The 26670-nt window shown below is 43.1% G+C and overlaps 1 protein-coding gene across 4 annotated transcripts in view; it reads right to left on the bottom strand.

Moving 5' to 3' along the window:
- RNLS (renalase, FAD dependent amine oxidase) overlaps positions 1-26670 on the bottom strand; it is a 78505-nt gene that overhangs the window by 15011 nt on the left and 36824 nt on the right. For all 4 annotated transcript variants that reach the window (XR_015707077.1, XM_087768090.1, XM_087768091.1 and 1 more), the window contains exon 5: positions 4115-4288. Coding sequence is in view for 3 of the 4 variants with exons in the window: in XM_087768090.1 (XP_087624216.1) it covers positions 4115-4288 (174 nt within the window). In the remaining variant the exon portion in view is untranslated. The remainder of the gene's footprint in view (positions 1-4114; positions 4289-26670) is intronic.

The following is a 26670-nucleotide window of genomic DNA, read 5'->3' as shown; positions in this document are numbered from 1 at the left end:
AAGAACACCTGGTTAGTCACCTCTAGGAAATCTGCCAATCAACCTGGCCCTGCCCAATCAAAACTTTCACGTACTGTAGAGGGGGATAAAGTCCCTGTAGTGCATGTAAAAAATATGCTGGGGAAGACAGTCTGGGTTACTCCTGCTTTGGGCAAAGGCAAATGGGATTGCTTTTGCTCAAGGACCTAGGTGCACTTGGTGGGTAACGCGGAAGGATGGGGAATTCCGATGTGTACCTCAAAGAGATTTGATTTTGGGTGAGAACAGCCAATGATTTGAATTGTATAATGTTAATTGCTATATAATACTGTATGTCATCACTACTATGGTCACTATATCAACAGTATTACAGTAAGAATCACCCAGATTAATGAAGAATTAATGATGAAACCGAGCAAAGTGCAGTGATGATAGAACCAGACAAGTGCAGCAGTGATGGAATCAGAACTGGCTTCAGCATGCAACAGTCCAACACCGCACACCATCTCTCCTGCCCTGAAGGACTGTTATGACAGATGGAGCCCAAAGTCATGGACTAAATGAACTCAACGGATGTTTTAGAGGGATGGCTCATAGACTAAGAGAATGATATCTGTGTCTATATATCAAAATACAGGAAAGGTGGTGGTGATTAATTGGGATGTATTGGAAAGTGTGGGACCTGGGCATGATGTAGATGGTATACAATAAGGGGTGGATATTGTCCTGGTTTTGGCTGGGATAGAGTTAATTTTCTTTCTAGTAGCCGGTATAGTGCTGTGTTTTGGATTTAGGATGAGAATAATGCTGATAACACAGGGATGTTTTCATTACTGCTGAGCAGTGCTTACACAGAGCGAAGGCCTTTTCTGCTTCCCACACCACCCCACCAGTGAGTAGGCTGGGGTTGCACAAGAAGCTGGGAGGGGACACAGCCAGGACAGCTGACCCCAGCTGACCAAAGGGATATTCCATACCATATGACATCATGCTCAGTATATAAACTAGGGGAAAAGCTGGCCGGGGATCTGCTACTTGGGAACTGGCTGGGCATCAGTCAGCGTGTGGTGAGCAACTGCATTGTGCATCACTTGTTTTGTATATTCTTTTATCATATTATTATTTTCCCTCTCTTTTCTGGCCTATTAAATTGTATTTATCTCAACTCCCAAGTTTTACCTTTTTCTTTTTTTTTTTCCCCAATTCTCTCCCCCATCCCACTGCAGGGGGAGTGAGCAAACAGTTGTGTGGTGTTTAGGTGCCTGCCAGGTTAAACCACAACATGTCTGTGTATGTATGTTTGTCCGTGTGTGTGTCTATTATCAGCAGGGTTGTGCATGTGTTTGAAGAAAAGTGAATCACTTGGTAACCACTTTTGATTTTTATACTTCTGTACATCAGCATTACTGAATACGGTACAGGCATGCTTTCCAACTCTCCTGCGCTCAGCTCGAGCGCCTGCAGCCAGAAATACTGCTCCAGAGCTAACACGTACTGCTCTCTCCCTAGTACTACGTTTCCTGGAACAAACTGCAAATCTGCAAAATGCAAGTTCACCAGGAAAGACAGTGCAGTCAAGGCGGCTGGTTGACTGTTTATGTCACAAGGAGGGCCCTACCAGAGAGAAATCATCCTCAGTTGCTGGACCCCAGCTTGTTCCAGCCATATGAAGTTATACAATTTGTTCTTCTTGGAAAAATTCGCTCATATAAACAGATCTCTCCCACGATAGGAGGGAAATTTCAGTGAGAAAGGTATGTGTCAACACCAATGTTCTGGTAATTTCTATGTATTTGTTAATAACATGCCCCAAATAATATGCTTTCTATTTGGTTAAATTGCATTTGGAGACAGCAAAGACACTGTACTTAGCTATGTGGTAATTCCATTATAATTCCATATTTGTTGTTCTCTGTGCTGGTGCTTTGAGACCACATAGGCAAGCAGGTGAGGAAAGGATGGGTGAATTTCTTCCTCAGGCTGATTCTGCACAGCTAGAATCAGGCAGCTGGGACGGACAATACCAGTAGGTGCTATCAACTATCAAGTACTTACTGTTAAACACAACGATGGCGATATTATCTTAGATACAAGAAAATCTCCCGCTGCACATTGTCAGTAACAAGGAGACAATGCCAGAAAAAAAAAAAAATCACTCTGTATTTGGCTTTCCTTACACTCTTTTTTTACACATTCATTATAGGTCCCTGCTGGAAGAAGCATATCAGGGTGGATGTACCTTTGTTTTGGCCAGTTCAGCCATTCTTTTGTTTTATTTTCCCTCTTTTCAGACCAACAGGGTAAATTCTTAGGAGAAATAACAAAATTGGGCTTCCACAGTGGTGAGTTGATTCATCTCTCCAACTCCTTTGCTCCCAGCACAAACTGCTGTTTCTGGAGGCACTTCAAGAGCCATTGCTACCCAGCTGGCTTTGGTACAAAGAGGGGCATATTTGGAAGAGCTGACTTGAACTGTACTATCACCACAACAAGGAGGAGTGCAAATGACACAGGATTACCCCATGCATCAGTCTGGCTGAGCAACAGACCTTTCTGAAAAGATTCTGCTGGTTATGGTAGATCCACCATTGAATATAAGCCAGCAGTGCAAAGGTGGCAAATCACATCACATCAGGGTCTTGACCAACATGATCTAACTTTGCAGCTGGATCTAACTTCAAACCTTGCGTGGGGGTAGGACCAGATGACCTCCAGTGGTCCCTTCCAACCTGAATGACCATGACTCTAATTGGTAGAGGCAGACAATGGAACAGAAGGCAATACCCACAGGCTGAGCTGTGGTAAATTCAGATTGCAGATGAACACTTCTTTCCCCAGTGGAGGTGCAGCCCTGGGACAGGTCACCAGCGATGTGGGGGATCTCGATCCTGTTTTTTTTTAAAACCGCAGCTAGACAAGGCATGGCTGCCCCGACCTTGTGTTAGCATAGCCTGCTGTGAGTCGGAGCTGAAGCAGAGATCTTCAGAGGTTCTGGCCACCAGCACCACTGTTATACTGTGACACTCCCTCATGATCGCTTATTACATTAAATTGCATGTTTACAGTGAGCGAAGGCATGCACAACCTTATGGCTGTTTTCTAGCATGGTGATAGCGTGTAGATGTAAGGGTGACGGGCAAGGTTTCCAATGCCCTGCCCAGCAGCTACTAACATCACTGATGTCTGCAGTCTGCAGGCAAGAAACAATGAATCCTGACTGAGCGAGGAAGACTAGAAACAGAAGTCTCCCAGGTCTAAATCTGAACATGCTTTAGTGCAGTGAATTTGGTAATACTTAATAATTATGAATTAGGCAGCAGCTGGAAATCCTTCCTTATTCTGTGACAGTGAGTCACAGTGCTTTGTAGGTCACCACAAAGGTGGGTAGGTTTTTACCCCCACTTCACGGATGTGGTTAAACCTGGTCATTGTCACAATGTGAGCAAGTAACAGAACTGGGAAGTGTTTTCACCTTCTAACGAACTTTGTTAAGCTCAAATGCTAGCGTCTTTTCTTGAGCTATTCTATGCCAACACACTCTTGGTACATGAAATACATTTAATAAATAAAACATATACTTACTTTACTGCCATCTTCCAGAAAGAGATGAGAAGTGTCTGCCTTGTGGGATGTTCTCCAAGCTTTACTGAGCAGACATACTATGTGCAGCCATTTCAAGGATTTTCCGTGATTATAAAAGCACACTGGCTAACTCTGAATTACACTGAACAGCCTTAATTATATAACTCATTACTACTTCCAATCATGCTTAGTGGAAAGAACAGGAGTTGCAAAGTAATGGATGATGGGAGATGGCATGTGTATGAATCAATGTTTAAACAAAGGAACTCCAGCTCTTTCTTGGAATAGCAACATTTTGATGTCTCAAATCCCCTGACACTGGTTTCATAAACACAGTAACGTAAACCATGTGCTGGGTTGTGATTTTCTGAGGACCTTCCCGCTTTCATTGTGTATTTTATTACAGGCCAAATGTGACATTAAATGCTATCCGCTGCGGCTTGGAGTTAAATACTTGCTCTGTTCAGAATAGCAACACTCAATTAAACAGCATTTTTCATGATCTACACCCTCTATTGTCACTGTGTTTAAGTGAAATAATGGGAGCACTGACCTATATTGCGTTTCTTATTATCGATGGAGATGAAGCGTATGCAGGGATTATCGGTGATGTACTGTGCAGCCCAGGGGACATCAATCCGTGTACCAGCTTCATAAAAAAGTCCCAGAGCATAGCGGGAAGAGTAGCTCGCAGATTCCAGTTGCTGCTTTTGACTTTCATTAATTACTGTTGGGGAAAAAAAAAAAAAGAAAAATCAGACAATCCTTCTTCTCTCAGAACATTAAATGTGTGAATGCTGTGGTTAAGCTGATTATTCCTTCCTGAAAATGATGAGACTGCTAAAACTTAATATTTTAATGACTTAAAAAACTTAAATATTAAGTCTAGTGCTTTGTAACATTTTTTCTGGGACACCTCTTCATGAAGTTTTAATGGCGCATTATGTAGAGTACGTCCTTCACACACAACCCTCCCCCATCTGTTGGTGGTTTATCTCTGCTAGTTGCCTCTGACTTGAAGCTTCAATGACCGGTGACTTTTTTCCAAATCTTTTCTCAAAGGGTGAATGAACAGGAATAAGAGGTTTGGGTTGCCTCGATTGCATGACTCTGCAAAAATCCAAATGACTTCACATATCAACAAAACGAACACAGGGACTCCTGAATCTCTGGGGAAAATAGCCCTGCAACTTCTGTGCTGCAATTGAAATGGATGAAGAAAACTCTGCACTCCAGCACACAAAGGGTTCATAGTGAAGTTCAGCTCCTTCAGCTGAAGGTATTTTAAAGCAGAGCAAGTAGAAATCCATTCCTCCCTATGATTAACTCTTCTATCTTCTAATTACAGTAAGATCTGCTTTTTGCCTCAATTTTATAATCATCTTAAAAAAAAGCTGCACGAAGTAGCATTAGCCCCACTGTGCATTCAAATACTATTTTATTTCATGCCAAATAGAAATACAACAGTTTGACTAATCATGGAGTTAGGTACCATGTCTCTCTTCCTAGTACCGAATGGATGGCCAACGCTTCTGTGAGCTGGACCAGGACATGCAAAGACAAAATCACAGTGGTCTCCCGCTTGTATGTGAAACTGCACGCTCTCTTGGGCTTGTTTGGAAATTTGATATTGAGAGGCAAAAGAACAACAATTGAGGTGCTTCATTTTATGGAAAATTCAGCCGAAGGGATGAACATCTTGTATGAAGAAAGGAGCAGCTGATGGCTATATGCACCACGGCACTTCCCACAGGCAGCAGGCCAGGTGTTGAGTGGTATCTTCAGAAGGACTTCAGCCGAAGTCCTGCCCCAAGACAGACCAGCCCCATGAATGGGGCGGGCTGGGATGGGCTGGAGGGAGCACCTCTCCACGCAAGGCTCCGCAGGCGAGAGTCACCTGCAGAATTGTGCACACCAAGCTGACCAGGAGTCACAGCAATGAAGGCCAACCAGCCTGGTGTGAGAGCATCCAGCAGGTCAAGGGAAGGTATTATTCCCGTCAAGTGAGACCACATCTGGATACACTGTGCAGTTTGTCATGCCCCCCAGTAAAAGGGAGACAACAACAATCTGGATAAAGTCCTGTGCAGGGTCACTAACCTGGTCCACTAAAGGGGGATCTCCATTTCCAGGGACTGCCCTGACTCACCCAGACACAGCCCCGAACAACTTGCTGCAGCTGCGGCATTGGACCTGCTGGGAGCAGCGTTAGGCTGGAGACCCCCACCTTTGTGCCTCCAGAGGGAGTTGGTGGGACTGGGCAATTCTGCATACCTTATCCATGCCACAGGCACCTCCATGCAACTCCAATTACTGTGCTTCAAAGAACACTGGTGTGACTGACCTTGCTGTCATGGCTAATGCTGCTCCTCAGAACTTGCAACCAGGATGGGTTCATCACACACTCACTTCACCAGCACACGCTCTCTCCCCAGGAACCAATATTTCCTGCTGTGCCAGGGCGAAACTCTAGGAACCAGAGCTACAAATCAAACCTCCGTGCATGGTGACATGACGCAGGCACTCCTGATTCATGCAGTGCCAGCCAGGGGCAAGGGGTCCAGCAGCACTGGCAGAGCGTTTTCCAGCAAGGATGCATGTTTGAGAGTACATTCAGTCATGCTGAGAAGTCCTTGCGACAACTGCCACTAAACCTGTAAAGCCTACATACCACCAGTCTGCGTCAAGGTCCATTCCCACTACTGCTACTGGCATACTTCCTTCTCAAACAGCATCAAGGCTGCCTGTGTTTGGAGTCTATTTACATGCAAAGGACAATGAGCAGGGGAGAGTGTCACTCCTGACCCAGTCCTGGTGGAGAGGAGGGCTGGTGTCACCCCAGCTCTTACCAACCTATGGGTGACCATTTCAGCTGTGCAAGTTTACTGGCATTTCCACGTGGCCTCCCAAAATGTGCAGGGACACAATTCATGTCCCTATTCAGTGTCCTCTGAGAGGCTTAATAAGTAAGTCATGAAGCCTACTATGTCTCAGAAGCCTTGGTGAACCACCAGAGAAGGTTCACCAAGGATATTGAGTCCACTCTTCACAGACAGGTGCCTTCTATGGGATGATGCATGGCCTGCAGGCACAATCTCTCACCTGAAAACCCACCAGGCTACACATAGCTATCTGCCCCATCCTGTTGTTTCCCTAGTTGTGTATTTTTTCTGTGATGTCTTTCCACTCTATTTCTCTGCATGTCATGGAGAAGGCTGAGTCCAGAGGCTGCTTTCTGCCTCCTCCCCTGAAACGGTGACCTCATGTACAGAGTGCTCTCCTAACTGAGGTTCCTGGCTGATCTCCCCCACCCCACCATGACCTCCGCACCCACACCAGCCTTACCTAATCACCAGCACGCCAGACGATCACAAGTCAGATTCCATCTCAGATCCCATGAGGTTTATTTCCTCGAAGTGCCCCCAAGAAAAACCCTCACAAATTTTAACACAAATATGCTGGGGAACAGAGAAATGTGGGGGGCAGAAACACTGATTAACCCATGAAAGCTGGGGAGAGGAAAGGAGGAGAAATAAGGCAGCTGACACTAGGGGGGGGGGTGGTGGAGCTGCCTGACAGAGGAAGCCAGAGGACAGGCCTGCCCAGGAGGGTAGGACTGGCTGAGAACAATGGGCTTTGAAGAAGCTTCCCTTTCCCTCTCCAGTCCAATGCCCCCTCTAAGAAGGTGTTGAGGGGGCACAGCTGCCTTCCACCTCGCCCCTTCACCTAGATCTTTCCAAGAAGGATCCGCTCCTCTCCATGGACCTCAGAAACTCCTCTAATTGTTGGGTCAAAGACCACTCAACCTCTGCTGTCACCTTCCCTTGGCAAAGCTGCCTTCATTGTAAGTTATGGCACAGTAGGGTTCCCATTTGTTATACCGCTGGTCTGTGACCAAGACCCAGTATGGTTTAGCATGGAGAATGCTGTTGGTATGCTACTGCTTCAACGGGCTTCTGCAGCACACATACGTGCTCTCTATGGAAGAAGAACCCCGTACAACGTGCTCCAGAGAAAACCAGAGAGCAGCAGTTGCAAGAGCTGCTCTTCAAGATCATTTCTTCTTGCTTCACCCTGAGCATGTCCCACCTGAGGAACTGGTGGCTCTCGTCTCTCCCCAGGGCTCCAGACGTGGAGTCTGTGTGTGCTGCCCAGCTGGCCAGCTCCGAAAGCCACAGTGTGCAAAGGACCCTGCCCAGGCTCACTCTGCCTTCCTCCAGACCTGGCTGCTCCCCTGGGGCCCAGGGCTCCTGGGTGCGCAGGGCTCCATGGCAAACCTCCAGAGCAGCCTGGCAGGGCGGTCGCCCTGGGCTGCAGTGGGGCGCTGGCTTTCATCCTGGCTTTTCATACCATTCAAAAGTTTTGCGTTGACCACTGGCAGAACTCCCCCAGTTCTGTGAGTCTCCTACAGACCATCATCTCCGTCCTCCTCCACCCTTCCCTTCTTCCACAGCTTCTATCCAGCATGTGCAGCCCCCACGACCAGGAGACTTCATGGCGTGGCACTGTGGCTTGGCAAAGCCTGCATCGAGGAGGGGAAGGGAGGGTATTAAGCAGGGATGCAGGGCGGGCTGGAGGACTGCCCTGGAGGAAAGGATGCCAGCATGAGAGGACCACATGCATCCCACCCCACTGGAAATGCCTGTGCTAACTTCCCCCTCAAGCCGTGAGCTTAACAGTGCAGGCACATGGTGCCAGCATCCGGGAACCATCTCGGGGGCTCTTTACTGCGAAGTCGGAACAGCGACGTTAGTGATTTCAGCAGTGCTTGTCCCAGTTCCTCCTGACAGACCCCAAGAGCCCAGACAGGGAACAGAGCTGCTACTAAATATACACCGCATGGCGGAGGGGACAGATCTTGTCCAGAAACACCCCTGTCCTCTTCCAGGTAAGGGCTCTGCACAGCTGGGTTTTGAGATGTCCGTCACCACCAGGCACCCTTCTTATAGCTATGATAAATCATCACAGTGTGTTACACATTCTTGCTGTGCTTCAAAAGAATATAAAAGTCCTATAAACAAGCAAATAAATATGAAGCTGTAATATCCCATCTAAAACACTACTCTTTGTCCACGTTACTTTGGCAACTCATTTCCCCAAGCAAATTCCCCTGGCAAAGCTCAGCATGCAGAAACATCTGCACTGCGGGAATGCATCTGAGATAGAGATGAACTGCCCAGCCTGGGGGCTGCAGGCGCTGAGCTGCCTAAGCCCGTACCCTGCCTCTGCTCCGCAGCACACGTGGGCTGCTGCAGGGGAAGGGACTGGAGCATTTAAATTTGCTCAGGCAAATGGTTTATTACATGGAGCACTTCAGCAGGTACAACCTTCACAATGTTAAGTGTTGCCAAATTCAAGCCGTCCAGTTGGCTCTAAAGTTTAAGACTTAACATCACTTTATGGACCTGTCTTCACAAGCTATACACTTTCAGAAGGTGTTAGGGGTCATTGGGGATGAATGTTGAACAGTAGTACAGTAATCAAAGATAAATTACAATTTCATCAGCTTTAAGTATACACGGACACACGGAGCTTGGCCAGGGGATGCTGGGGAAAGTGGATGAAGGAAGACAATGAGCCCAGCTGAGCAACTTCCCTCCCAGGAGAAGGAAGAAGAGGGAGGGCAGGCAGCTTCGAGGGTGTGGGCACCAGCCAGAAGCGACAGAGATGTGACTTAACAGATCAAAGGGCTGGAAACAGCTAGGGCAGCTCGTTCGCAGTGGTGAGGGAAGGAACAGCTTCAGGAAGAAGTTGCTTTTCAAAGCCTTGGGGAGATGGAATAACGCACAGGCTAAGGACACCTGGTTATACTGCCGCAGGTGTTTCGAGGACAGCGGCAGGCTGTTCACCATCAAGAAGTGAACTCTGGAAACAGTGAAGAGTTTCTCCAGACTCAGTCCTTGGATAAACCAGAGCTGGAAGGGAACCTGCAGGGTGGAAACAGAGGGGCAGAGCTGTGATGCTAGTCACCCAAACACGAGTGCACTGGACTCACGGCCAGGCTCAGGCTAGAGGCAGCTGCAGCAGGTTGCTGGGGCCATGTCCGGGCAAGTCAGGGCATCCCCGGGGATGGGGATCCCCCACTGCTCAGGGCCCCATCCCAGGGACGCCCCGCTTGCACAGGGAAGGGCTGTTTCCTTGGGGCCAGCCGGGGTTTCCTGTGCTGCAGCTGTGCCGGTGCCTCTGGTCTCTTTCTGACCATACCATAAACCAGAAATGACTAATACTCATTGTCCCAAACAGTCAGGTTTATACCTCAAAATTTAAAAGTGTATTAATTCAATTACTGATTTACATTTGCTAACCAATTTGCGTAATTATTGCTTAGGTTTTTTAAAAATAATGTCTGTGTTTCACTGGATTTTAAAATACTGCAAATTTACAAGACCGAGGAAGTTTTTATAGCTTGAGAAGACAGGCAATAAAGTGATGTCAAGCTTGAAATCCAGCAACAAAAAATCTAAACTGTACGCAAAAACAATGCTATGAGTTGTAAGACTGAGGTTTTCCCCTGCTCCATCCATTATGCATTTTAGCAAGGCCAACAAGTTGATCTAAGGACATGAAGAGAGCCTTCATTTTGAATTTCCATACTTTTATTCGTTTAAATGAAAACCAGACTGTTGTTTTAATGTTGTGTATGAAACCACAAAATAACTATTAATTTTTCCCCTTCCAACAAAAACGGTTAAGATGATTTTAATAACATTTTGGAAAAAACCCCAGCTTTCAGATCACAGAATTGTCCAGCATACAAGAATCAGCCATAGCGATATTTTTGAAGTAATGCATAAAGACATGAAAATCTTATATTTTCCACTGAAAAACCCAGCTACAGCTGCACTGTGAATGCCACTGAAGTAAATGTCCTCTGGAGGTTTCATCACACCAAAGCAAGGGGCGTGTATACTTTATTTGCTGTTTCTCTAGACACTGACAGCAGAGCGGATTACTTATCTGTAACACTCAATAAATACAGTAAGGGCTTTTTATCTACTGTTCCAGTACTTCAATGTCACCTTGCTGCCTCACTCATCTTATGGGAAGGAGAGGACCCAGAGATCCCATTAGGGCCAGCAAGAGAGAGGAGAGCCAAGGCTTCAGCTGGCAGGCTGGGAGCACAGGCACCATGCCATTCAGGAGTCCAGGACTGAGCCCAGCCTACCATTGCAGAGGCCAGGGAAGTAAAAATAAACCCAGCTGCTCTGATGGCCAAGAACCGAGTAGGATGATCAAGGTTTAATCCTGGACGTTTAGTCATTTGCCAGCAAGTAAGGGTGGGGATTGTAACATGCACCTTTATCTGCAGAAAGGCACTGCAGGAGCTAGGTAGCACCTGGATCATTCACTACCAGCTTGTGGCAACTGTCAGAGGCTCCAGCAAGGACTGGACTTGCAACTGCAATTTTGAGCAAGCAGAGACAGGGAAGAGACATGATGGGTCGGTAAAGGATTCAGGTCAGCCTGGTAACTGAAGCAGATAGGTTACCCATGTAACTTCACACAAAGTCCCATGTACCTGTCACTGTAGGTCATAGCTGCTGGGGACAGAGAGAAACAGCGTTCAGAACTGCAGGGAAAAGTAGATGCTACAATGTGAGATGCATTTAAAATACTTGTTTTGGAAAGTTTTTCTATTCCTAATTCAGCACTTCTAAAAGCTTGTGGATACTTATCTCCGTACCAAGTCACCTCATGATTTCACAGCTCAGCTGGGATGCTTGTATCCAGCTCTTGCATGCACATACACATGTATGGGCAAACTTGGGTAAACAAATTGAGATCCTGGTTTGAAAGACTTCCAGGAATGAGAGGGAAAACACTCTTACTTTGTTTCACCGTCCAGTCTTGCTGGGTGGCACAGAGGATGTTGCATCCTGACAACTAGCAGCTCCAAAGAAGACAACAAACAGCCAGATATAGCTTGTGTTATCGCACACAGCTATTGCTGAATATATTCAAAATCACTTACTAGGTATGGCCGAGGTAACTGTATATCTAGAGACATCTAGACATTACCAGCCACCGATGCACTAAGAAAAGAAAACAACAGCAGTACTCTTAAGGAATGAGAGTGCTATTAAAGCAGCAAAATACAAGGATGCTGGACTTCTAGGGTTTTTTTTAGGAAAAGATCACTCTTAGAAGTCTTAATTTTTTTTTACTGGAAATTCCTTAGTCTTCTAATAATCCAACAGCTTTAGCTTTGGTAGAAATAGTATTAGAGCCTAGCTTGACCTTTCTGACTTTTCCAGAGTATCCTCCCAATTCAGTGTAACTCCTGCTCCTTGTGGGCCTACTTCCAGCACTTTCTTAAGCCATCCCTAGCAAGCAGGTCTGACAGGTACGTCTGATGGGACTAATGGTTCTGCAAAGCACAACAGTCCTGCTGGGGCTGCAAGAAATCAGGAAAAATGAAAATACCCTGAAGGATACTGCGATTTGTATCAAGGGATGAAACAGCCCCCTGTATCTGTCTACAAGGACTACAGGAGGGAAAAAGAACTTCTACAGTTACCCTCTACTCCTCCTTGCTTGAGTTTTAGCAGACAAAAACCTCAGCTGAAGCTCCGCTGGCAACCATGGCTTATACAGTGACTCAGTACCAGCTCCTGCTTTGATCTATTTGCAAAGAAAAAATCCATTTCATCTCTTGAAAGGCTCAGCATCACGGTTGGACAGTGAGATGCTCCTGCATCCTGGGAGGAAACCAGCTATCTTTTGTCACTGCCCAGCCGCTCCCCTCTTTTCAGGACCTCTTCTGGAAATGAAACCAGTCCTGCCCAACTCCCAGTCTGCACCTGCCATGAGATGGCACAAAGAGAAATAAAACGTCCTGCCCGCTTCCTCTTGTTCTCTCTCCTACTTTCCATAAAATTTTGTCAGACATGGATTTAAAAAAAAATGACAAATTTATGAAGGATCTTGGTAGGTGTTGCTTATTTTCCAGCAGATAGATAAGCTTGTGCACAAGCCCCCCTGTTCAACTCGGCCTTTGACTAGGAAGGTTTCTCTCCACCTTTCTTCATTTTTTCATACTTTATTTCTGCAACCATACACTTCTCTCACAGCTATGCCCTCAATAACCCTGCCACTGACGCTATCCCCCAAAAGGTTTTGTTATTTCCTTAGACTGCTTTATTTAAGATTTTATTTGCAGCATCTGAGTTAGTGATACACTGACAGCAAATCCAAATGCGTCAATCAGATGTTGTCAGTGACACAATATTTGTAAGTGGCTAGTTATCACCACTATTTTAAAAGTTAAAAAGGAAACTCTGTGGTTAAACGGCAACAAAGATATTTTTAGCCTAGGTATCAGGTTAAGATATTTTAATAAGACGCTCGTCCAGCAGAATAGGCATCTTGGCTAAGTACCTGGAGATACAGTTTATTGTCACAGCTGACAGAATGCTGCCATAGCTCTGTTCAGGAGACAAATTATTCAGGACGGCACATTATCATAACCTTCATACAACAAAGCCTCCTTGGATGGCAACCTCTTCTTCCTCGGCAGGCTGATGGCGACCCTTCCTACTGCTCTCTGGAGCAAGAAGCCACTGCCCTAAGCTCTCTAGTTGAGGGGTGACAAAGGACAGACTTTTCAGACAATCCCCCTCTGCACAGTCATCAGCGCTGACACTGCACCATGACACTGGCCCTCTGCCACCGCGCTGACTGTTTCAAGATGCAGGCTGTTCCTGCTTCTGCCTTTGCGTAGGAGGGAGCAGAGGTTATGAGAAAAGCTTCATTTTCAAGTTCAGCTTCCTTATCAAACAGCTCGAGATTTTTTTAAGAAGGCAGCATAACAGTTACATGCAACCATGCCTATATCAGCATTGAAATACTCACTAAACATAGTTATGTGTTGCAATATACTTCTAATTTTCTTACTATGTTCACCTTCTGTTTGAATAATCCCGTTTGGATCCAATGCAATGTTCACTCCTGCGTGTATGCAACATCCATAACAATTCAAATAATTATTTCAAATCACTGCGGTCCTGGCTGACTTGGCATAAAGCTTCTTTATCTAAAGTCTGTGGCATGTGAATGAAAGGCATATTTAACAATGTAGATGATTAAGTGGAAAAGAAAGACGCTGGGAAAAAATAAGAGAGTACGAGTGATTTTTTATGAAATTTATGATGTTGAGAACTAAGTTGGAATACCTGTCTACCAGCCACTCTTGACAAGATGATTAGCAATTCACTCACTATTAAACTAAAACCTCTGTCAATTTTCACAAGAAACATTTACATGAATCTCCTGCAGGACCACACATTGTGTTCGAGTCAACTGTTGCTATCAACAGAGAAATGAAACTGCACCATTTCTAGCACTGGGGACAAAGCTGGCATGAGGGCAGAGTACCACCAGCTCCTGTCTCCTGGAGGAAGGGCAGGTGAGAAAAGAGGAGGAATGAGGAACCAGTGAAGATGCTCCACGGGATCTTTGTCAAACACTGGACCATGCTGCAGCTGCTGCGCTAACATTCATGTAGCAGTACAGAAAGGGCTGTACTGCTCTGAGAGCTGATGCGTTTGGGTGCATGCACCCTGGCACCAGCCCAAAGGCCAAGCCCAGTGCCTGCCTCCTCCAGCCCAAACGGGCATAGATCTTGTGTTTTTGTTGTAGGAGACTGGTATAGGAGCATGCTGCGAAACTATCTTTGATTTCTCTCGCTTTAAATTGATCCCTGTTATACCTACTTATATGCTCAGGTCATACTTTTTACCAAAAAAAACCCTCATCCAAACCAACAATCTTTTGTGTTACTTTTAATATATAATTAAATTTTTAAATTTAACAAACCTCTATCCTCCTTCCCCAGTTGGTTAGACATTGGAACAGACTGCCCAGGGAAGTGGTACAATCACAGTCCCTGGAAGTATTCAAAAAAGGTGTGGATGTGGTGCTTAGGGACATGGTTTAGAGGTGGACCAGGAAGTTAGGCTAACAGGTTGGACTTGATGATCTCAGAGGTCCTTTCCAACCTTAACGATTCTATGATTCAATTCCACAGCTCATTCTTAACCTGTATGCTGTATTATACACAGGTAAGGAGCTCCCTGCTGTTCTCTTCAGCCTGTATGCTCAGTGTCCAATTTGCAGGTGGATTTAATGCATATGTTGCCATTAGATTCACAATTTTTGTATTTGTATTAATGGTGAAAATAACTTTTCAGGCTCATTATTTGGATGACTGGGTTGTGAGTGCAGAAGCTGACTCTTAACCAAAAATCTAGTCATTTCTTCAGTGATGACATCGCAAGCAATGCAGTCCCTGAAGATGTGTACAACGATAGCACATGGTATTTTAGTCTCATGAGCCTGCAGCATATGCGATGCCCACATACAACACACCACAGAAATGCCACTTACTGCAGTTTATTGTATCTATGGTTTTGATTCAAAATTAATGACTTCTTAGTTTAAAATATGAGCCTCTGCTAAGCTTCCACCCTGGGAAGAACAGGATATAACATTTATAAGCAAGCAAAACTAAAGGAGAAGACAATAACTGATTTTTCACAATCCAAACTCTTCCTACAGTTACATCACCACCTGCCTGGGGAAAGAAAGCTGTTCTAGTAATGGTTCAAAATGCCCATATTTTAGCTGGGAAATTTCTTCCAGTTTTGCCTGGGAGAGAGCAGAGATAAATACCTCTCTGGAGCCACCAGAACAGACTGACTCCCAGTAAGGAACAAAGATACCCAGGACTTTTCAGGAGATTTTGGACATGCTTGGAAATTAGAGTCACTTACAAAGAACCCCAAGAAATTAGTCAATAAAGTCCAAATAAAAAATATAATACACATGTACACTCCAGTTTCTACTTGTAATCATTTATAGGTAATGACATAGAATATATATAGATATATGACATGCCATCATATAACTCTCATTAGCACGACTGCAAATACAGTTTCCGTACTATAGGCAGAGCAACATTCATTATGTGTTATTGTTGCAAAGCCCGCTAGTTTCTGTGACTGGCACTGAAGTCAACAGAAGCTGAAGACATCCTTGAGAAAAATTTGATTTTATTCAGAGACCTCTGCGTAAATTTAAGATCTCACCTTTGAGTTAAGAGACTTGGAAAAGTTTAGCTAAAATATAAATAAAGCTCATTGTCACATTTCCTCTGGATTAATTTGCAAATTAATCCATATTCATCTTCCTGCTGTGCCATGTCATTACAGAGGACTTAGAAGAGCTTCCTTCCTACATCAAGTTACAAAGTACTACACACAGTTCTGTTACTCTCTGGTTCCAAAATGTAAAAGCTCATTACTTACATAATCTTCATCATAAAACATTTAGCAAATAACTTATACACCTACTGTACACAGCATTGAGCTGAATAATAAAGTTGAGAGGATTTATTTTCTTTAAGTATGACACTAGTTGCTGAAATAGCATTAAAAGCTTTCCAAGGCAACAAAGAAAGATGTTGGCTTACTGCTCTGTGTTTTGACTCAGACAAAATAAACACATAAATAAATTGAATTAGATCCGCCTGATGTTTCTGGCTTCTGGGCTGCAGCTCCCCACTGACTATGGTGGAAGACCCTAATGGCATGCAAAGCTGAAGCACGGCAATTGGAGGCTCATCCACAAGGTCTCAGCACAGACTGACTCTGTGCAACGGCTCCCTACTACTAAACTCAAGTCAATACCCGCAATGCAATACCAGACAGTAGTAACACACACTCACAGAATCAAAATGCAGCGTTACAATAATGGACAACAAAGTTATTTCAATTTAAGTAAGTAGTAGAAAAAATGCTTTCAGGCATTATTTATTGAGGAGGGATTCAGTTGGCCACTGGAAATCTCCACTTACAACAAAAAAATTAGCGTTTTTCCTCTCTTTTTAAAGTAGACATGCATGTTTAGTTCATTACCAGCTGGACTCAAAAGAAAAGAATACAGGGTAGAGCTGTGCACATCAAAAAGACGCAAGAATTGTATTCAACTTTTACAAGAACCCCCTTGGGGTGGTCTTTAGGGAATTTTTTTCCCACATTCAGGCCAGTCTTGTTAGTAAGTTTCAGTATTACCTCTATGTGGATCTCTCCTCTTCTCATTTTCTGAATCAGTCCAAACAGCTTTATTAGGCTTTCCAGTTCTTGTGCTGGAAGAGAGGTTCATACTTTCAGAGACTGCTAATACAATGCAGCTGTCTCTTCTAGGCTGAAGAATCCCAGGCTATTTAGTCATCCCTTACCGAGAAGCCACTCCATGCCTCTGGCCATCCATCCCTGTGGGCATCTCTGAAGCTTTCTGAATGATGAAAACAGAACTGCACGCAATATTGAAGTTTCAGGCACACCAGGGATGTATCTAGCAGCATCATGATATCCCCCTCTTCTGTTCTCTATTTATTTAATTAATGTTTAACATTCAGTTTTCTTTCACAGTCCTAGGGAGAAATAAGCTTATATTTTCATCAGATCTCAAGCTCTCACTGAAGTTCAGATCAGGTCTCTGCATCAGATACATGAAGTTAGGATTGTTTTTTTTCAATCACTTTACATATTTATGCTTCCTATCACAAAATAAAAGGGGGACAGAAGAAACTATTGCCCTTTGCAAACAGAAACAGAACATGTTATAGTGACTGGTGTCTGTATTCACTTAAAACAGTATCTGAATGGAGCTGGTGGATCATGGTGAGAGGCAGCAGTGTTGGAAGCATTATGCTGAAATGAATTTTGGAAATGAGTGGAAGAATACATACATAAGATGCTCTGATCAATCAACTTGCATCTTACTTGAGTAGGCCAACTACACAACTATACAATCAAGAGAAAAACACTAGAGAAAGAAGTCTCTCCTTCTCCATCCCTTCTGCTAACGCTTACTTGGCTTTCTGTCACAAAGAAGACCAAATGTCAGCTCTGAGCACACATCCCAGCCCACCGTTAGCACTTTTGCAGACTGTTACTTTGGTACTGCAAGTTTCCTAATACCTTGTACTTCCATGCATTTTCCAGGTAAGGAGTACACAAATAGGAGGAGCTCAGCCGAATGAAATCTGAAAGGCAGCCTGAATGGCCAGTTCCGGTCTACCTCCTCACTTTTGACACAGACCTGCAACATGACCTTGGGCAAGTCATGTAACCTTCCTATACACAGGTTTTCTAGTGTTAAAACAAAAGTAATTGTACTGATCTTTCTCATAATGTTGTAGGAATTAATCAAATCCCTTCCTAAACAGTAGATGTAGTAGAACTGAAGTAGAAGATGCAGCCAGGAAGTGGGTTGCTGCCATCCCCTCCTCCTGTGATAGGACAGCTATAGTTTCCACATGTTTTTTACTGGTAAGGAAAGACTGTGTTAAATACTGGAGGATCTGTCTGCTGCTTTAACTATTTAAGAAAAATGATTACCGGGGAACTAAATGACCTTACACCTCTGTAGGGAATCTTTTGACATCTATTCTACCGTTAATTCTCAATATTAAGTTTTGTTTTCTCAATTCATCATAAAGTCTCCCTTTTTTAATATTATTAATGACCATGAATTTCTATCTGCCACATAATTTTGCTTAAATGTTTCCAAGCTGCATCTCTTCAGTTCATTAGTTTGGCCTAAGTTGCCTGTATATTTTATAATCCTCACATGGGTCCTTTAACAGCTCTGCTAATTTCCACTCTCTTGTACTGCAGTAAACCTGGACCTATTGACGAGGATCTCACTGCATACTGATACACCTCTTGGAAAGGAGTTGGACCTAGCGAGAATGGTGTTTTCCCAAAATTACTCTCCTGATGCACGGCTAGGACATCTCCAATCACACTGACCTTGCGTGGTCACTTCACTAAAGAAATGTGAACTGCACTGTATTTACTGATTTTGCAATACCTTGAAGTAAGTTGGACACCTGACTTCTCTAAGAGATGTAAGCCATGATGGTACAGTCAAACATGTACATGGATACGAATATCATTTAGCATGTTTGGTTTTTTTTTTTAAATCTGCAAAGAATGATTCCCTCATGGAGGGGATAGGAACCAGCTGCCTAATCTATTCTGCTTCCACCATAGCAAAGCTGGGACCAGTATTAAAGGAAAGAAGCAAAAAGCAGTATAGAACAAATCCAAAAGTGCAAACGGATTCTGAAGTCAATCTTAGTATGTCGAGTCCTGAAACCACTCAGGAGAGGTAGAGTTGCTGCAAGGAGATGGTTTTCCCCATTTGATAAAGTTCTGTCCTCTCCCTTGGATTGGTGAGCTGAAAACCCAAGAAATATCAAATCCTACTGTTCATGTCATCATATGCTGAGGAAAGCGTCCACTAATTAAAAGGCAAAAGGATCATGATCAGACAGCTACCAGCGAGAAGTGGAGGAATGGCACTGGCACAGAGACATGCCAGTATCGAGGTGCTAGAAAACTCATGACAAATCACACACAAATATTTGCAGAAAAAAGGACTAAATGATATTTGGATGAAGTCTGTGATTTTCTACTGTTAGGAGAAATCTCCTCATCACGAGCTTAAACACCGAGTACATTTAAATGTAATTTAAACTCCCAATGAGGCTTTCAAGTCAATGTTTTCAAAGGCATACAAATTATTTCAGAGAAGGGGCTCATATTCCACCAAGACAAGACTGAAAGAACTGTGCTTGGTTTGTCAACACACTTACCTATAAGACAAGCATTAGGAAGATGCAATAGGTTTCAAGGGAAGAGAGGAAGATGTAAGGTAGAAAGTGAGAGACATTTGGAGAGATGAGACAAGGCAAAGACACTTGTTTCTCACCTCATTACCAGGGAAAACAAATACTTGCTAAATGCAATCCACCACAGATGGGCATGTGTAAACACAATGCCCATAGCAGGGCATACGCAACCTAGCACTAGTAGCTTTCTGATTATCAGCCTTTTGCGTAGTCACATCTAATTGCTCCCTGCTTGAGGATTTTTATGAAGCCTTTAATTCACCCCAAATACTTTTTAAAAGCAGCCAGTAAACACACCTGCCTGCCTTATCAGAATTTTCAGGGGTTGTGGGGAAATAAATAAAACCATAGACTTTATTTTTTCAAGAGGAAAACAAAACTTATAATGAATTTGCTCTTCATAAAAAACATAATATCTAATGGGAGAGTTTATTTTTAGAAGCTGTCTGCACTGTAATAATTAATTCAACAGAATTTGGGACACACAGTTTCAGGAATCCATATCCTGAGATAAAGCTACATAATACTGGAGCATCGCAGGACTGATGATCTTTATAATCATGTCGCAAACATTTACAGATCCAAATTTGGATAGAATTTAAAGCTTAATATTCACAATATTGTATACAAAATGTAAAAAAAAAAATAAAATCCATTTATTTTCATTTGAGAAATATCTAAGCAGTCTTGAAAGATAAAGCAAATCCACTTGCTGGGGAAGAAGAGTCTATTGGACAACGAGAAATGCCAGGACTTCATAACTACCTGCCTGGACAGATGTTTCCTGCAGGAAGAAATTCTCATCCACCACATCTTTCACAATTTACATGGCCTTCATTTTCTCTTAAAATGCCCCAGATAAACCATTTTCTTTTAATCTCACACCAAGTTATGTTAGCTTTAATATCAATCACCAGAACTGTGAAACACACAATAATCCCCCTCACATAAGCAAAGACCCAGGATATAAAATGCCACTCAGAACTACACATGCCATATTGATACTGGCCATAGGTAGAGCACACGAGACTTGCCCTTTTTTTTTTTTTTAATATCAAATAGGTTGTGGCTATATTTCTTTGTTTTTTTATTTTGCCTTTATTTTTTTCCCTGCAGCTGAATTAGTTATAGAACTCTATACTTTATGGAGCTCTCCTCCCAGAACTTCTAATAAAGCAAAGACTGAAAAGCTGAAATAAACAGTTTTATCCTTTTACTATTTTTAGAGGCATATTTGAATTCTTATGTGCATATTTCAGTAGCTAAAAGGGCAGGGGAGAGGGGAAAACAATTTCCAATGTATTCCAGCACTGTCAATGGAAGAATCTGATGCAGTGAACAGAAACGGTTAAGAAGGAGGGAACAGGGAAGAAACTAGGACTGAACAGAGAAATGCAAGAAGGGCAGATGAGAATCAAGGCACCAGGCGGTACGTACAGAAGAAAGACAACATGAAATACAAGGCAATAGGGCAGGAGGAAAAGACAATGGAAAACACAGTAGAGGTAACAGATTTACAAACAGAAAAGTTTAAGGAAAATCACTTTTCAAAAAGAAAGTGAAGGATGAATCAAGAGAAATGTGAAGTAAATGAGGAAAACACAGAACTGAAGTTGAGAGAGGCAGACGAGAATGAAGGCTCGCAACCGAGATTAACAGATGCTTTTGTGCATTTCCATGGCAGATGTTCTGTCTCCCTAAATTTGGAAGAGACAATGGGATGAATCCTTTTACTGAACTGGCAGTGTACTTTATTTTCAATTATGCAGTTTAAGAATTAAAGTTGCTTTGGCTGGTGGTAAATGTCTGAAAGCCTTGACCATATTCTGGTACCTTCATTATGGGTAATATGGGTCTTGGAGATATTGCTTATGCTTAAAACCATAAAAATCATAAATCATTTTCTGTTTTCTCCTTCAACTGTCCAGTGTTTTGCAGCACATGCCAGTTTGAGGGTCTGTGCACTTTCTTCAGGTCCAGACCTTAGCCACATAAATAGGCAGGCTCTTTAGCTCTTGATGTTTTCATACAAAAATTTAAACAAATATTTAATGTTGAAACAAGGGTCACAAAAGACATGCTGGTGGAATAAATCTGGTTTGCTGGACACTGTGGAGATTGTTACTGACAGGAGTCCATCCAAATGGACACATTTAAGTGAGGTTCACGGATGTCACTCGTTCCTTAAGAAAAAAAGATGTTTGGAATTTATTTTGCTTCTGCAGTTAACTTAGTCTGAAAACCCATAATCTTTGCTTTTAAAATGTCTTGCATAACTCAGGCAAGTTCAGTTGACCACAGTGGACTCAACATTTAATGCAGGGTTGCCTGCAACTGTAGAAAACTAGACATCATGCTTCCAGTGGACCACGGCAGCCCATGCTGCTACTGCTAACACCAGTGCATCTGTTGAGGATTGCTCTGCTTCCCCAGGTATGTTCCACAGACAGCTTCTGCATGCGTTGCTCCACATTTTAGAGTTCAAATGGGAAATAAGTTTATAGGGCTTTATACTGGACATCTCCTATCAACCAGAGGTTAATGGAGCAGCTGTCGTCGTCATCTTTACAGTTCAGGGTTAAAACTGGTGACTGTCAAAACAAATTAAATGTCTCTGCTTACTGATGTAAACTTTATAGGAAATCTGCAGTCTGCAGTTACCAACACTTTACTGAAGCTAAGATAGTTACCAGTTTAAAGTTTTTTTAAAAGATTTTTAATTTTTTTAAAGATTACTCTCTATAACTTAGCATTTGTTTGCCAAATATAAACTAAAATTTCCACTCACTCACCCATCCCCCAACAGGGAATACCACAGGCTCTAGGAGATATTGTCAGAACCTAAAAAACTCTAAATTTAAAGATTTCCACTGTAACTGCTGAAAAGAATAATCTAGGGAGCTGTTTTTCTTCTCCCAAATATGCTATGTGAGTTGTGATTTACTCTTCTGAACTGCAGAACCACGCCAGAACAGATCTCTCTATTATAAATTACCTTAAAAAAATTATTATATTCTATAATTGAATGCACAGCACCACTACCAGTCCCAAACAAGTTTTGAGTTCATTCTACATTTTCAGAAAACAAACCAAAAGGCTAAGACAATAAACAAATAAACCTGAGTAATGATTCAGGCCCACCAGCAGATGCAGTGGGGTAAAATACACTAAAAATACAATGAATGCAGAAATGTTCATTTGTACTATTGTCCAAATATAGAACAAAAGGAAGAGGACTTGCATCACATAAGGATGGAAGACAAAGCATCTTCAAATACAGAAATACAGTACTGAGAAAGCTGTTACTATTTATAAACACTTGAATAGCAACAAATAACAGATAGTTTCCATGCAACAGTACTGAAACACCTGGCTTATCTCCCTGTGGCCTCTTTGATGCAGATTTTTAACATATCCTGGAATTCTAGGGAAATCACAGAGATGTGGAAGCATTTGAATATTGTGCCAAAAGGACAAACAGAAGTGACTTAGGTAGAGGAAAAAAAGCTGACATCAGTCCCCAAGCACAGTGAGTGAAATCTGATGGGGAGCTCACTTAATAAAAATGACAGAAATAATGGCAACATGACTCCAAAATAGGTCTTCCTGAACAAATCTAATCTCTCTTCAGAGGGACTGCCCATTTGGTTGATTAAAGTAAGTACATACAGGCAATACATGAATCTTTGTAAGGTATACAACTTAGCCCTATATGGCATAATGCTTAAAAGAGAGCATTGTACTATAACGATAAAGCACATGCTAAGTGGGTTAGGAACTGGTGGGCTGACAGGTCTTGAGGAGCAGCTGTCAGCGGGTATTTCTAGCAGGTCTCTGCAGAGACTGGTAAGAAGCTTAAAAGTATACAAACAATTTAATTGCTGAAAAATTAATGGCAATTAAGTTTGCTAATGGCACAAAGTCTGCCTGAGTGGGCAGTCATGCATGATCTGTATCACCATGCAGGAAGCTAGAGTAGCAAATAGGAGGAGAGCTCAAATTTGTGTACAACACTTATCAGATGCATACTGAAATGCTGTGTCCAAATCTGATCTTAAAAAAAGATATGGATGAAAAAGATGTCTGAGAGGTGGGACAATTAAAGCAGCTCAGCGCTTCCCTAGACAGAGAATTCCCGTCACCAGGAGGATCTGCAGCCAGCCCCAGAAAAACACTTCAAGAGCCAAAAGCTAGAAAGAAGTTTTCAAAAGCACAGTTGGTTAACTAGCAGGTGTTTCATCTTTGATGGTTTCTGCAAACCCAGAATGAATTTCTCTACTGAAGTGCCAGAGGGAAACCTAAGTATGCGTTATTGTCATCTAGGTTACTGGGCTTAATACAGAAGACATCTGGATGAAAGGTGATGGCCTATGACATATCAGCAAATAGACAATAATCGAATGATCTGCTTGATCCTTTCAAACTTTAAGCAATTTGTGAGACCTGTGCAAACTCTGCCCTCTTGTATCAATCCACAGATTTCAATGAGTTTGAAACAATTTCATGCTTACTCACCTAGGCATAACCCGCTCCTCATTAAAGCAGGGAATGAATTATGGGAGGGCAAGCATTCAAAGTCTGGCTTTCCTTCCAAAGACTTGGTTGATTTATGCACTGGGAGCACACAGACTGTGCTCTTGTAAGGAAAAGGAACTCAGATGAGGAGCACAGGGGAGTTTGCTGCACTGGCCTTTTCAACTGCACCTTTAGACAGGAGCTCTGAAGGAATGGGTGATGCTCACTCTCTCCCTCACCCTACTGCATCAGCCCATATGACTCATGTAAGTCAAGATCAAAACATGACTTCCCCACATACAACAAGTGACCTTGTATCTAAGTTAGAAAAGTGATACTCTATTATATGCCTCTCAGTGATTCTGGTTCTTCATACTGTATGCAGTCTGACAGAGGAAACAGTACTCAATTACTGACTACACACAAGGCCATACAGATAAAATAGCTGCTACTATTTAACAAAACAGCTGTGTAGAACAGCTATCAAACAGCCTCTCATTTCAAGAGAGTAACTGTCTGGCATTAGTGAATAATTCTTAGGGAATGGGCAGGCCAAGGAAAGTTCCCATTTTGGTAGTGGAGCCTTAGTTAAGAAGAAATCTAAAGTTTGTATAAAACTTCATAAGAAGAGGGGGTGAGAAAATACCTTTAATTAAAACAAAACACAACACAACACTCAAGTGTATCCCAGGTTGCCTGCTGGTTAAGAAAATGCGTCAGGAATAAGCCTCAGGCTGTGAAGAGAGGAGATGAACAGCAGTTGGCCTCAACCTGTTGTGGCACTACCACTTACTTCAACATGGCCTTCTGGCATTACTGCAGCCGTGTACCCCAGACAGCACGTTTGTCTCCTCTTCCCCAGGACCGATTCACACAGCCCTTCTGCCTTACCACTTGCAACTTGGATGAGTGGCTAAGGGGAAGACGGGAGCCCACAAGCAGCCAGGCGTCTGAGCTCAGAAAGCAGGATGCAGGATCTGTCCCTCCACCAGTGTACAGCCGTGCGCACAAAGCACTGGTAGCACTGCCATCTGCTGCAAGAGAGCTGAATGTCAGCCAAAGGCATCGCTGAAACACAAAGCAGTACAAATCACCTTCAATTCTTAGGGATGAATGATCATGCAGAAAGGTATTAAAGGCGACTGTCTTTCCTGTGTGAAGCATGATGTTGCTATGTAAGCATCATCAAACTTCAGCATCTCTAGGTCCCGGGTCAGGCTTTGAAAGTAAGTGTAGGGCTCGCTCTGTTTGCCTTCTGAGTTATTGATTTTTTTTTTTTTTTATATTTAAAACTTCTCTCACTAGTTATACGAAGTATAAAATTAATTTTTCAGACATGGTCAAAGAAGCTTAGAATTTAAGGTGACTCTCTAACTCTGAATTTAAAAAACAAACCAAAACCAAACCCACCATATGCTGCAGAATAAAACTGATACTGCTGTATCCACATGAAAAATACTATCATTATAGTTGCAAAAACAGTATTTCTATTTCTGAATAGCTGTATAATATAATCAAAGCTCTCTGCCAAAAACTGCCAGATAAAAAAGTCTTGCAGCCCCCCCCAACAAACTCATGATAGGGAAAAAAAAAAAAAAAAAAGAACAATAGTAGAATTACATTGACAGATTAAAAAAAAAAAGTCATCTGTGAAGTAGAGTTACATTTAAAAAAAGACAAAGTTCTTGATCAAGAACTTTGATTTGGGGCCAAATATCTTGATTCACAGCAAAAATCCCATTGATGTGCATGGGAAGACTATCTGGGCCAAACTGTTTACTGAAAAACATCTAGGTTGCAAAGTAACCGTAAGCATCACTTCATTGGAAAAGATGACACTGATCATTTCCTTGGCAACGTTTAACTCTGCCCTTTTATTATGTGTTGCATCATTGTTAATTCATATCTAGTAAGGGAAAAGATTCAAAAGGTCTTCAATTAACACACTTAAAGCTGAATAAAACTGCCACTACATCTTCAGGCTACTGTTCAGAAGGTTCACTCTCAATTACTAGGATTGGAAACTACTTATTTTCGACAAATCCCTTCATTAGGAAGGCCCTACAGAGGGACCTGGACAGGATGGATCGATGGGCCATGGCCAACTGTATGAGATTCAACAAGGCTAAGTGCCAGCTCCTGCACTTGGGTCACAACAACCCCATGCAACGCTACAGGCTTGGGGAAGAGTGGCTGGAGGGCTGCCTGGCAGAAAAGGACCTGGGGGTGTTGGTTGACAGCCGCCTGAACATGAGCCAGCAGTGTGCTCAGGTGGCCAAGAGGGCCAATAGCATCCGGGCTTGTATCAGGAATAGTGTGGCCAGCAGGACCAGGGAGGTGATAGTGCCCCTGTACTCGGCACTGGTGAGGCTGCACCTCGAGTACTGTGTTCAGTTTTGAGCCCCTCACTACAAGAAGGACATTGAGGTGCTGGAGCATGTCCAAAGAAGGGCAACAAAGCTGGTGAAGGGTCTAGAGCACAAGCCTTATGAGGAGCGGCTGAGGGAGCTGGGGTTGTTTAGCCTGGAGAAAAGGAGGCTGAGGGGAGACCTTATTGCTCTGTACAACTACCTGAAAGAAGGCTGTAGCGAGGTGGGGATAGGTCTCTTCTCCCAAGTAACAACAGATAGGACAAAAGGAAATGGCCTCAAGCAGTGCCAGGGGAGGTTTAGGTTGGATATTAGGAAAAACTTCTTCACTGAAAGGGCAGTCAGGCATTGGAACAGGCTGCCCAGGGAAATGGTTGAGTCCCCATCCCTGGAGGTATTTAAAAGATGTGTAGATGTAATACTTAGGGACATGGTTTAGTGGTGGACTTGGCAGTGCTAGGTTAACGGTTGGACTTGATGATCTTAAGGGTCTTTTCCAACCTAAACAGTTCTATGATTCTGTGG

This window comes from Nipponia nippon, unplaced genomic scaffold, assembly GCF_047370975.1.
Source record: "Nipponia nippon isolate SJK-2023a ecotype South Korea unplaced genomic scaffold, ASM4737097v1 scaffold_3, whole genome shotgun sequence".
Lineage (NCBI taxonomy): Eukaryota > Metazoa > Chordata > Aves > Pelecaniformes > Threskiornithidae > Nipponia > Nipponia nippon.
This window is presented reverse-complemented; position numbering and strand designations above follow the sequence as displayed.